The sequence below is a fragment of the Monopterus albus genome, unplaced genomic scaffold, assembly GCF_001952655.1.
Source record: "Monopterus albus unplaced genomic scaffold, M_albus_1.0 scaffold135.1, whole genome shotgun sequence".
NCBI lineage: Eukaryota > Metazoa > Chordata > Actinopteri > Synbranchiformes > Synbranchidae > Monopterus > Monopterus albus.
The window spans coordinates 107113-119387 of NW_018128015.1; the positions used below are offsets into that span (position 1 = coordinate 107113).

General features: G+C 43.9%; 2 protein-coding genes across 6 annotated transcripts in view; one reads left to right on the plus strand and one right to left on the minus strand.

Annotated features, from left to right (window-relative positions):
• Nucleotides 1–52: 52 nt before the first annotated feature.
• Nucleotides 53–8463, minus strand: LOC109967764 (3-hydroxy-3-methylglutaryl-coenzyme A reductase-like). 5 transcript variants are annotated; one of them, XM_020613566.1, is made up of 20 exons: nucleotides 8291–8463; nucleotides 7602–7803; nucleotides 7393–7504; nucleotides 7194–7281; nucleotides 6089–6173; nucleotides 5866–5971; nucleotides 5658–5764; nucleotides 5449–5568; nucleotides 5127–5260; nucleotides 4742–5028; nucleotides 4465–4619; nucleotides 4175–4369; nucleotides 3826–3984; nucleotides 3579–3736; nucleotides 2662–2767; nucleotides 2331–2501; nucleotides 2088–2228; nucleotides 1750–1908; nucleotides 1113–1267; nucleotides 53–672 (listed from the first exon to the last, which is right to left on the minus strand). In XM_020613566.1, exons 2-20 carry the CDS (start codon nucleotides 7761–7763, stop codon nucleotides 618–620), a joined length of 2655 nt encoding a protein of 884 aa, XP_020469222.1. In that variant the 5' UTR covers nucleotides 7764–7803; nucleotides 8291–8463; the 3' UTR covers nucleotides 53–617. The 5 variants fall into 5 exon arrangements, with proteins under 5 accessions (XP_020469222.1, XP_020469223.1, XP_020469224.1 ...); XM_020613567.1 differs by having other exon boundaries at nucleotides 7602–7808; XM_020613568.1 differs by having other exon boundaries at nucleotides 8282–8463.
• A 2538-nt stretch (nucleotides 8464–11001) lies between these two features.
• The window catches only part of LOC109967787 (beta-1,3-galactosyl-O-glycosyl-glycoprotein beta-1,6-N-acetylglucosaminyltransferase 4-like), a 1938-nt gene continuing 664 nt past the window's right edge, over nucleotides 11002–12275 (plus strand). The window contains 2 exon segments of the mRNA XM_020613610.1: nucleotides 11002–11406; nucleotides 11546–12275. Of these exon segments, the coding sequence (XP_020469266.1) occupies nucleotides 11547–12275 (729 nt within the window). The 5' untranslated portion in view covers nucleotides 11002–11406; nucleotide 11546.

Here is a 12275-nt window from a genome sequence, read left to right on the forward strand (position 1 = left end):
TTTGTATGGCTTGGATTTTTCAGGGTTTAGTCACAAAGAGCAAGCGCACCCCTCTAAGGCCAGGTGCTGCCCAGCAGCCACAGGCAGTCTACAGTAGCACCTTAATTCAGGAAGGGTTGTACAAGTGACAGCCTACAACAGAGTAAGAGGCAGAAAAGTGGCATTTTAAACTAACGTCACCAAATGCAGTAACAACGCCATCTGTCTCAAGCAAGCATTTGGCAAGTGCAAAGATCTGTTTCTCAGAGAAAAGCCAAGGTTACAGCTGAGCTGTCTTTCCATGGATAATGGGAAAAGCTTTTGGCTCTACAATGTTCAGAGGCACAGGATACTTGTTCAAGACTTTATACAGCATGTTGGATTTCTCCAGTCCAAAGCAAAGACCAGTACCAACAGCAAAGGCGTTTCTCCAACACTATTGCAACGTTAAGATGCAGACAAATGCACAGCACCAACATATTATCTGAAGCCAGGAAGTGGTGTAGCAAGCAGCCGTGCAACACACAAAGCAAGCTCACACTGGTTGAGGTCTTCACCATGTGCTGACTGCTTGCACCACCCAATGCACTCATTTCTCACAGGGACGTTGTCTGGAGCGCTCGTTTGCTCTCGCTTTGTCACGCATTGGTCTCTGATTCTGACTGAGCAGTCTCTAACAGGTTTATTTTAGATCTAGGAGCGAGTAAACAGAACAAAGTTAGCACTCACTGCGAAAACTACATTTACTGAGCCAAAAGAAAATGAGCAGGGGTGTAACGGTTCTGAAACCAAAACGAATCAAGTCTACAGTCTGGGTTTGTGCTCCCTAGACTGGAGCTGCTGTGTTGTTGCAGTTGTGGATCTGAAAAGATGTCTGATAGTTTTTCTTCACAAACTACAGCAATAAAATCAATGTGTAACTGAATTGAGTGAAATTAGTTAGGCTATCATTAAAAGAATTGATGTATTCTTCTCCACAAACCATCAGTTAGTGTTTACAGTTTGTTAAGCCGTTCTCTTTAGTGTTCCTCATTGTTGGTGATTTTAGTAAACCCATACATTTTTTACCTTTTTTTTCCTCATTCTGGGTCTGGTGAACCGTTACACCCCTAAAACAGAGTAAAATACTGAACCTGTTGTGGGTCATGTGGCTCCTGACGAGGTGTCCGGCGGCTAGAGCGGCCATGAGGGAGAGCTCCCCTGCCAGCACAGTGGCACAAACGATGCGGGCCAGCTGCCGGGCGTTCTCGCCTGGCTGGCTGGGACTGGTACCTTGGACGCCAAGCATCTATATAACACAGACATACAGTGATTTCCAAAGTGTAAACTGAATAACCAAATCAGAAAAGACGGATCCTTTTCTCAATTGTTCCTGCTTAGACAAACAGTTCCCAGCAAGTTATACGTTATCTTTCTACGTGGAATCAGTCAAATCACTGTTAGCAACTGTGAAACCCACTGGGACACTGCATTGTACTAATGCAACTCTACTTTAGTCCAACAAGTTCAGTCATTTCTGAGCTGCTTTTTAAAGCTCTTCTTGTTATGCATACCAACTCATAATTTCTGTAGTTATTTCCTACTATAATGTCTTTGTTAGCAAAACTTTTTTCTCCATTCATCTGCTGTAAGTTCAGTTCATTTCTAAAGTGAAGGAATGAAAAGAATGCAAAAAAAAAGCTTGCAGGTTCGCTGTCACAAGAACTAACATACTTTCTAAGATTTCAGAAACTGAAAAAGACTGTTCTGTAAAAGGTGAGACGCTGTTACCTGTAGACAGGCCTGCTGTGGCGGCAGGTTGGTGCCCCCTCCCACAGTGCCCAGCTCTATGGAGGGCATAGTGCAGCTGATGTACAGGTCCTCCCCCTGTGGACCAGCAGGCTCCATCTGAGTGATGCAGTTGGAACTTCCCACCGTCTGAGCTGGATCCTGACATGCAGCAACACAGTATTAATGAGCAGCAGCAGTGATACACTGATAATCACCACAACACGTATTTTTTTTTGCCATGTGACTTTGACAGCGTCTGTGCAGCTGCTCCATCTTCATTCTCAGTCACTTGGAAAATGAACACAGAATGCAGTATGTCAAGGTGATTGAGCCATTACCTGTCCACAGGCGATGTAGATGGCCGCCACAATGTTGGCAGCATGAGCGTTAAAGCCCCCGATACTGCCAGCCATGGCCGAGCCCACCAGGTTCTTGTTGATGTTTAGCTCCACCAGAGCAGCTGTACTGGTCTTCAGCACCTACACATATGTTCCCAGGTTGTGTTAGTAAGCAGGGTATGTACCAACAGCAGCGCAGAGCAAGGCAAACGAACATGTTTGACTGGTTTCAGCTGGCTTTACCTCTCTGACCACCTTGGCCGGGATCGTGGCCTCACACACAGCAGACTTGCCACGGCCCAGAATCCAATTTATGGCAGCTGACTTCTTGTCAGTGCAATAGTTACCACTGACCGAGAGCACATCCATGTCTGGATGCTGCTGCTGCAGCCTGTGCAGAGCCTGCTCAGTCCCCTGCACAAAACAGCACATACAAACACATTGTTATTATATAATTTACAGTACTGGAGAAGATGTAAAGGGAAAAAAAAAACATTAGGCTGACTAGAAACAGATGTGAAAATGGAATTCAAACTGCAGTGACTCCTGACTGCTCCACAGCATTTGGCTGTACCTTTGAAAGCATGTTCATTCCCATGGCATCTCCTGTCTGGCTCTGGAAGCGAAGGTACAGGTTCCTCCCTGCTAAGCTCACTAACAGCTTCTCCAGGCGGGCAAACCTAGAACATGCAGATGATTATTGATGATCTGCAGATCCTGATGTGCTAGAAAATAGAGATGCACTGACTGCAATTTTCCTGGCCGATTCTAATTTCTGATATATATATAATTCTAATTTTCTCTCTAAGAAATGTAATTGACAGCATACACACACACATATTTGTAACTTATCTTTAATGGAAAATGTTTATTGTAATAAAAGTTGTACATTTCAGTCTTACTATTTTCTCCATAAACCTCCAACTAAAAATGAAGTGCAATATTTGTGCATCTCCAAATATAAGCACATGTAACAGAAACAGAAGAACGTCTGTTAAATCAGTCCTACTGAGCGCAGTTCTTTTTGAGGTGTGTGTATTCTCCATTTGCCGTGTTTTACCACAGGTTGGATACACTGTACATATACATGTATTTCATGTGTAGCCAGTAATTCCCTCACTGTGTACTATTTGTCAGAGATTTGGACGTAGTTTCCCTTCTCCAAGCTGTTTCTATAGGCTCCTCTGTGCACCAAGCACTTCCAATGCACCCGGTAAAGACAAGAGCATGAGCCTCACTCGAGGTGCATGCGAGATACTAAGCTCTGCACACACTACACTTTTAGTCTGTGTCACTATGTGTGCAATGTGGATGCTTGTGCCTCTAAATCTGATCAGCACAAAGAATCGGAAATGTCAAAGTCGGCTGGTCGCCGGTCAAGGCTGATCACGCTGAAAACGGACCATTTCTGATCTCCACCAATCGATCTGTGTATCGCTACTAGAAAATCACTTTATAGATGTAACCAAAGGAAACTGGATCCAGTCAGACCTGCTGGTCTGGTCGAAGGCCTCTTTGATCAGCCCGAATCCGTCCGGGGTCTCGAGCCAGACTTTGACCTCTGCAGCCCGGCACGCTGAGGGCAGCCTCACCACAGGACCCCTGGTCATACTGTCTGCTAGGATCCTGCTGCGGCAGCCCCTGCTCAGCTGGACAGGAAGGATGAGAGAGTCAGCACAGCACACTCGCACATTAATACACAGCCAACAACAGCTACAGACTGATATTCCCCACGTACAGAAAGTGCCCTGCAGCCTCTGTTGGTGCTGGCTACCAGACAACCCTCTGTGGTCGCCATGGGAACATAAAACTGTTTGTTGTCCAACAGAAGTGGACCGGCCACTCCTACTGGCACCGGCATGTAGCCGATGACATTCTCACAGCAAGTACCCATCACCTGCACAACAAGAACACAAAGGCAGGCTGAATAAAATCTGTCGCAACCGCAACATTAACACAAAAATGTCAAAAATGAGAGAAAGTGAATATGCTAGTAGATTAGACTTAGACACCCATCAAAGGGGAAGGTTTGCACTTTTAACAATATACAGCACTACACATTTTACAAATAAGCATGTTGCCTGCACCTTAGAATAGTCATAGTCCTTGTAAGGCAGACAATCCAAGGCTGAGGGAACAGGTAGTTTGGATGCTAACATTTCCCTCCTGATGCCCACGCCTCTCTCTGGAGTCTCAAGGACAGCTTCCAGCTTATAGTTTAGGATGTTACGTGAAGTGACAAGGTTCATCACCTCTGCATCGCTGAGGAAACGAGCACCTCTCTGGAAGGCATTGAGGGCAAACCAGTGATTTATTAAACTTTCAGGCAAACGATACTGAACATACTTTGCACTTTCAATCTGATCTGGCATGTCACCTGAGGATCAGAGAGGATGGCCACACATTCCTCCATCGTCCGGGGCTCACAGTTAGAGCTACACTGAGGTACGCAAGGCGTCTGAACAAGGGAACCCACAGAAAATGAAACAAAGGGGCCATTCTCCACCAAGGATGCCGATGGCTGAGTCACCTCTGTTGTAGGAAGTCAGGCGAGACACAGCTTAGGTTAAGGAACAAAGTTACATCAAAAATTGGTTTTCTATTAGTGAGGACTGAGGTTATTAATGCACAGCAGGGCCAGTTATAAATCTCACCTGTAGCTTTGAACACCACATCAGCCTCGGGGGAAGGTTTAGAGTCTGAGACAGCTGGGGAGGCGGGGCTGGTTATTGAGCTACTGTTCATGGTTTTCTGGGGTTTTGAGCCTGAAAGATCCCTCTGGCAGCAGTCCTCCACCACTCTGGGCCTCTGTGCTGAAGAGGAGCTAATCATGGGACTCCTGAGAGAGAGGGAAGACACAGTCTCCGTCTGCTCAAAGAAGACGTACTTCACAGCCAGGAGCAGGGCCAGACCCAGGGTTATCACCTGTTCCAGGTCCACACTGGTAAGAGGTAAAGACAGGTGCATCAGCAGGTTATTCCACAGGTATCAGTGATACTCTAACGTATTTATGGAAAGACCGATCTTTAATTCTTTCACCTAGCGAGCTTCAGAGGCCACATGGTACCACCAAACTCCCGTCTCTTTGCAACTGACCCCTCCAGTGTGCGATTCTGACCTGGATGCTCAGCTGCCAGTCGGGTGTGGGCATGAACCAAAACCAGGCCCAAAGACTGATCGATAACATCAGACAGAAAGCCTCATTAGTCTGAGCACTGCCTTCATTACATAGTTAGTGAATAACAGTTAATAACCAGAGGGATAGCAGGTGGTTAATGCTTTAGTACTTTACTGTTTTAGTATTTAGTACCATGTTCTCAAATGTAATATCTGCACTAGCAAAGTTGAAGACAGTTCTCACCATGATTATTTTAACCCTTTGGGTCACAGGATTGGGCTTGTTGTCCTCTTCTTCAGCCAGCACGCGGGCAAAGTGGCTCAGTTGCCAGATGGGCCGGCCCTCCCGGCTTTCCCTGGACAGCTAGACACACAAACATATATAAGCACACACAGAAATTCACTGGGAGACACAAGATCTCACACCGCTGTCAGGCTACATCTCATTCTTACCTCCAGGACCAGGGAGACACACGCAGGGAAGAAAGTCATGAAGACAAAGTAATTGGCCAGTACTGACATACAGCCAAAACAGCACATGATTTCTAACTGAGGCACACCTGGAAAACAGAGAATGTTACTGATATTATGTTCCTCTAAAATATTTCATACAGAGAACATTGTGGCCAATGTTTTGGAAGTGAAGAAAGAGCAGTGTTACCTGACATGGTGCCAATTCCAATGACCAGACACTCAACCAGTGCATCCAGTGTGAAGGTGGGGCCCAGGATGGCCATGCCCTGGGAGATGTTCTCCCTCACCTCCTCCTACACACAAGGCACAAGCCACAGCACTATTCAGGGACACCTCAACTACAATTTGCATATGAATAAACTGATTTTAGTACAGATACAGTTCATTTGACATGAGGTGTGTGATATTACCTGAGAGTTTGAGCTGAGGGCAAATTTGGCCAAGGCACAGGCTTTGGACAGGTCGATGAGCAGGAGGAAGAAGGGCAGAGCTTCACTGGAGGGAAAACAGGCAAACAACCATCAGGGAAGGACAGTGGGCTATTTCACTACAGCCACAAGATCAGTGTAGAGATATTTTCGATGTTGCACTTGATCAAATGAATCATGATTAATGTGATGCACAGCTTCTGATTTTGCAGCATATCTCTCCCATATTAACATATGTGCTTAACATTTTACCTGTAGCTGCCAGGATACATAAACCATTAAAAAAGGGCTGAATGTCAGTCGTGTTTATTAACATTTTGATCTCACCAGCATACTATTGCATGAGAACTGTGTTAATTACAAATCTAATACTATCTGGGTAGTGGTGTTTAAAAACTGCTTCTTTGAACATTTTCACATCACCCTGTAAATAATGCAACATTCTGTTTAGGTAACAAATAAATACAGGCATAGCTATTACATTCTGAATGATATGCTTTAAGACTCAGTAGTGGCATCAGCCACTGTGCTGTGGTCTGCTGGGGCAGAGGTGTCACAGCAGCAGAAAGAGACTGAGATCCTCTCTGGATGCAGCAGAGGAGGTGAGAGAGGAGGATGATGGCCAAACTGTTGGCCATTATGGGACAACACCTTGCACTCGCTACAGGACACCCTGAGTAGCACCTTTGTGTCAGGCTGCTCCATCTGAAAGAGCACTACTGCAGACTGCTGCCAACAGCCTGCACAACCTACATCAGCTCCGTAACTACAGACTGACCTTTTGACACCTGTCAACCTCACAACTCACTACACACACTATTATATTTACTATGAATGTATTTATTATTATTATTACTATTCTGTTGTGCACTTCACTATACTGTAGTTTTATTACATTTATTGAAAAAATTTGCTGTAGCACCTGTAATTCCCCACACACAATAACCTCAAACACTCTGAACACAAACAGGTGTTTATTTCTCCCTCTAAAAAGCCTCTTGGCTGCAAGAGATTATGAACCAAGATATTAATTCAATGATCTGGCTACAGGCTACAGAACAACACATTAGTGTGGATGAACACTTACTTTAGGCCTGTCAGTTCTTTCCCAAAGAAGTGGATGACCACTGTACTGAAAACAAAGCTGGAAAATACTGTAAATAACCCTGCAATACCTGTAGAGAGGGATAAAACACAAAGCTGACAGTTAAATATATATAGTTTGTAGAATATACATAGCAAACAATTAGAGTTGAATGCAGAACATGCTACAACACCACACTGACCCAGTATATATTTGGATCCCAGTTGTCGTAGATTCTTGAACTGGAAATAGATGTAAAGGATGGCCATGCAGCGTGTGACTGTTAGGATGATTATGTCACTGCTGTGGATCTTCTGTAAGAAAATACATACAGACGTCTTCTTATAAGCCTCTAGACTTCACCTGAGCAATACATTTCTTTTGCTCCTGCCTCCTCTCTGACGGACTCACCTCCTCGGCCTTGGGGCATTCATTCCAGCTGCACACCTGGCTGCTGGCTGACAGGTTATTCATGGACACGAGGCAGACGGTGAGAGCTAGGGTGCCCACTATTACCTCCCATGGGTGGGAAGCCACCAGCAGACCATGGAGCCTGAACAGACGTGCCAGCATGGTCTCAGGATGCCTTCCTGCTATCTGGTCACAGTTTCAGCTGTACTAGAAAGGATGAGAACATAAACCCACAATTTGCGGTCAGTGAAACAAGATGCGACTCACTTAATTTCCAAGACCGAGATAACATTAGCAAATGTTTCCGCAAACTGTAGCTGCTGTGGCTTAGATGACAAATATAACGCTAGCTGACAGCTCTAAGACCGCAATATAGCTAGTTAAAGCTAGCCTCTTCTTGGTAACGTGGAAGATAAGCCTTTAGTTTTAAATTTGCCGACTCACTCCGGTGTTTTCTTTAACATACACGACAGGAGATATCTCCCCTTAAACCGCTGGGTGGATTTCGTAGCTCCTAGGTTTACACTGACAGTTACAGTTGTTGGCTAGCATTAGCTACGATTTAGCTACTATTAGCATTAGCTGTCACGCCCGACTGACTTGGCACAACCAGTGACCAAGGTCAAACGTTCACTGCATCGCTATAAAACTTTGATACAGTCTATTAACAAAATATTAACCTCACGTACTTCCGAAGGCAAGTTTCACCGTGGTCAGAGAGATATTTCCATAATAATAAGTCCCCTTGCACATTCACAAAGCCGTCATAGCCACCACTTCGAAACCAACATGGCGTTGCGGAAATCCTGACGTCATAGGCCGCAACGTAAACCTAACGTCAGGGTGCGTGGCAAAGGTGACATTGTTGAAGGCTCTGAAAATGATGTCAAATGACATGACATTTTTAAGCTTTAAAAGTTGGGCAAAGGTGACACATTGTTGAAGGCTCTGAAAATGATTTCAAATAACATGACATTTTTAAGCTTTAAAAGTTGTTTTGTTGTAATTACATAGTTTCTCATATACAGGTGTTAGATATACAATTACTAATTATTATATACACACACATACATGTGCATTTCAACCTGCAGCTGCCAGGAAATATAAACCATTAAAAAAGGTTTATATATATACAGTATATATACTGTATATAAAATGCATTAACACTGTTTGGCCACTAGAGGGTGGACGTTTACGTTCTCTGTCATATGCAAGTCAAATGAAAAGGTAATCAGTCACAACAGCCTGGAATATGTAACCTGGATACACAATATTGTGGAAAGGTTTTTAGGCAGTATAGATTCTTATCGTGATGTAACATCAGGGACGCATCTGATTGGTCCCATATTCATTCTGCAGCATGACAATAAGCCCAAACATCCTGCCAGAGTCATAAAGTATCATGTTCAGAGACAAGAAGAACAAATACTCTGGTTCCCACAGAGCCCTGATTTAAACATCATGGAAATTGGGAAGTCTGGGATAACATAAAGAGACAGAAGACACTGAGACAGGAACTGTGCCAGCTTCTCCAGCATCTTCACTTTACTTTTAGAGACTAGACTTTTGCACAAGTTACTGTACATAACTTAAGATGAGACATACAGTACATTACTGTGTCATTAGAAAAACTCTTCCTGGGCTCAGCAGCACTGCATCAAAGAGCATCCATCACAAAATAAACTAAAGACTATATATTACAACAAATAAAACAAAACAAAACAAAACAGGTCAGTGTTCATACAAAGAAAAGAGGCTCCAAGAGCTCTTGACTTACTAGGTGTAAATTAATTACTTTAATTGCAAAACTGTTTCAGATATTATATAACTGAAACATTTAGTCCTCCCCAGCTACATACACGATAGGGTCAGAATATTAGGGACACCTCTGAATATCATGTTGTCCAGTACAACACCACCTTTAACTATAACCTCAATAATAAACATATGTATAATTGAATTTATATTTATGACAATTTCAGCGAAAGCTGAAACATTTTGAATGTCAAAACACAAATGTTAAGGCTGATGAGTGTATAATACATATTTTTACCATTATAGTACTATGAAGAGTACAGGGGTCTCATGTCAAAGCATAGTTTTAAGACCTTGTTTATATTTGTCTATATTCGTGAAGTTGTGTTTAATCCAATTACCACCGCCTGTGAACTTGGAGGATACCATCTAATCAGAATGCACAGCAGGTGGGTGGGTGGTATATTTTAGCTGCAGCATATGTTTGCCCTGCACATGCACCCTAACAGATTTTAAACCGGCTATGACAGAGAAGATTTACAACTGTGATGTAGTAATTATTTGACAGGGGTTAGTACCCCTACCTCCTAACAGGTTAAACTGGTTCTGGCAGAGAAGGTTAACTGTGTTGCAATAATTTCCAGACTGGGGTGACTGCATTCAAGCACATAAACCACAAAAAGGAACCACATACTCTCAGTGGCATTTAGAAGAATAGCCTTAATCATTAGGTTACTACAAATAATCACCATGCTATTTATACATCACAAGTAGATCCTCCATCCAGAGGTCTAAGCACTATTTTACAATATATAAAGATCACTTTAAACAACACTGATCCCATCTCTTCATTCTGTTACAGTCATTTCTGAGCAGCCACAGTCTATAACACAGTTACATCCTGAGTGCGTCAGAATACATTGTTGTATGATGACAACAGCTTCAGAAACCAACACATGGTAGACAACGTGCCTGTTTTAGTTTTTGGCGTCTACGTGCTGCTTTCAGTTTCCTAAAAACTATCTCTAGTTCCCTTTCTCCTCTGGCAGAGACCCAAGATTATGCGCACAAACAATGGAGGTATTGAGACTATACGTCTTACTGGATCTGGATCTGGTTTACTGAAAATAATGAACAGGTTTGTTCATTTCCTCCTGATCTTTTTTTCTCAGGGGGGAAATTAACCTTGCTTAGAAAGATTGTGAAACCTTCCCGAGTGAATGTTTGAGCTCCTCACTTTTTTTCTTGGGGCTCAGATGGCTCCCACCGCGAGATTTTCATCCTTCATCCGCAGACGGTAGACCACTATTATAGACGGTAGACCACTATTATAGACGGTAGACCACTATTATAGATGGTAGACCACTATTATAACTGTACCCACAGCTCCAGCACTTTATTTGCGCTCTCTATTTATTTTTACAGAATGCTACATATATTATTGGGCTTGGATCAAACCGGTGGTGATATATGAGCCGACAAACTAGATTTTTGCTGCTCTTATGTGCATTTGTACAGTTATCCACCCACGAGTCCCTCCCTCTGCGATGGGCTGGCGACCTGTCCAAGGTGTACCCCGCCTTTCGCCCGCAGCTGGCTAGGATTGGCTCCAGCCCCCCGTGACCCCGTTTGGGACTCGGTTTAGAAAATGGATGGATGGATGGAGTCCCTCCCTCTTTCCGGGTTATTCTTTAATGCTGTTCTGTCCTCATAGAGACAAAAAGAGAGCACATAGTGAAACTCGCAGCAGTAGGGCTTGTTGAACCTTTCTCTGCGCCAGAAAACTATGTAGTATGAGTAGGATTAACAGTGAAATGGTTCGAGTTGACGGGCGACCGGTCGTGCGTAAAAAGTGTAATAATACGGAAGATAACTATCCCTGCTTGTTATTTCTTCTGACATTGGTAAGTTGTTGCTTTCTCTGGGAGCAGCCAAGAGCGGAAACGTGTGCTAAATCTGAATTTATCCTCCTTTCTACAACTTTGAGAGTGCGACTTAATGAAGCAGTTTGTAAGGCGCTTGGCAGACTGACGCCTGCGTGAAGAGCAAGGTGAGTGTGCATTTAGTAATTGAACCCTATCCCGCACATTTGGATATAGGTTTATCGCTTAGATTATCAGTTAGTTCAATGGAATCCCACTGATAGCGTCGGTTTCCGTTTCTGCTCATTGTGTTTTCTGTCATCACAGAATGAAAAAAAGACCACCACTGCTGACATTAAGAAGAAAGAGGTTTATCACTTCCTTTGCTCTGCTAGCCTTATGCGTCCTGCTCTTGGTTAGAGTGAAGTACAACTATACTGAACCTTTACCTCGTCTGGAAGTTTTAGGGGGGAATCAGACGCCTCACAAATACGATGTTAACTGCGCTGCTATATATGACATGGACCCAGTGGAGGTGGGTAAATCTCTGATCATCAGACGGAAACACATCGTGGAGGACGAGGAAGAAAGTCTGATTCACCTCACTTCGGACTGTTCATCTTTCATCAGACACAGAGGTTACGATGACGTGTGCGTCTCAGAGGAGGAGAACGACTTCCCTCTTGCTTATTCTTTGGTTGTGCATAAATCTGCATGGATGGTAGAGAGGCTCATCAGAGCCGTGTACTCACCCAGTAATATCTACTGTATCCACTATGACCAGAAGTCTTCAGCTCAGTTCATCTCAGCCATGGAGGGCTTGGCCCGCTGTTTGCCCAACGTTTTCATCGTCTCCAGGCGAGAGACTGTCTATTACGCAAGCATCAGTCGACTAATGGCGGATCTGAACTGTCTGTCTGACCTTTTGGGGTCAAAGGTCAGGTGGAAGTATGTCATCAACCTCTGTGGCCAAGATTTCCCTCTCAGGAGTAATATTGAGCTGGTGTCAGAGCTAAAGAAGTTAAATGGCGCCAACATGCTGGAGACAAGCCGACCC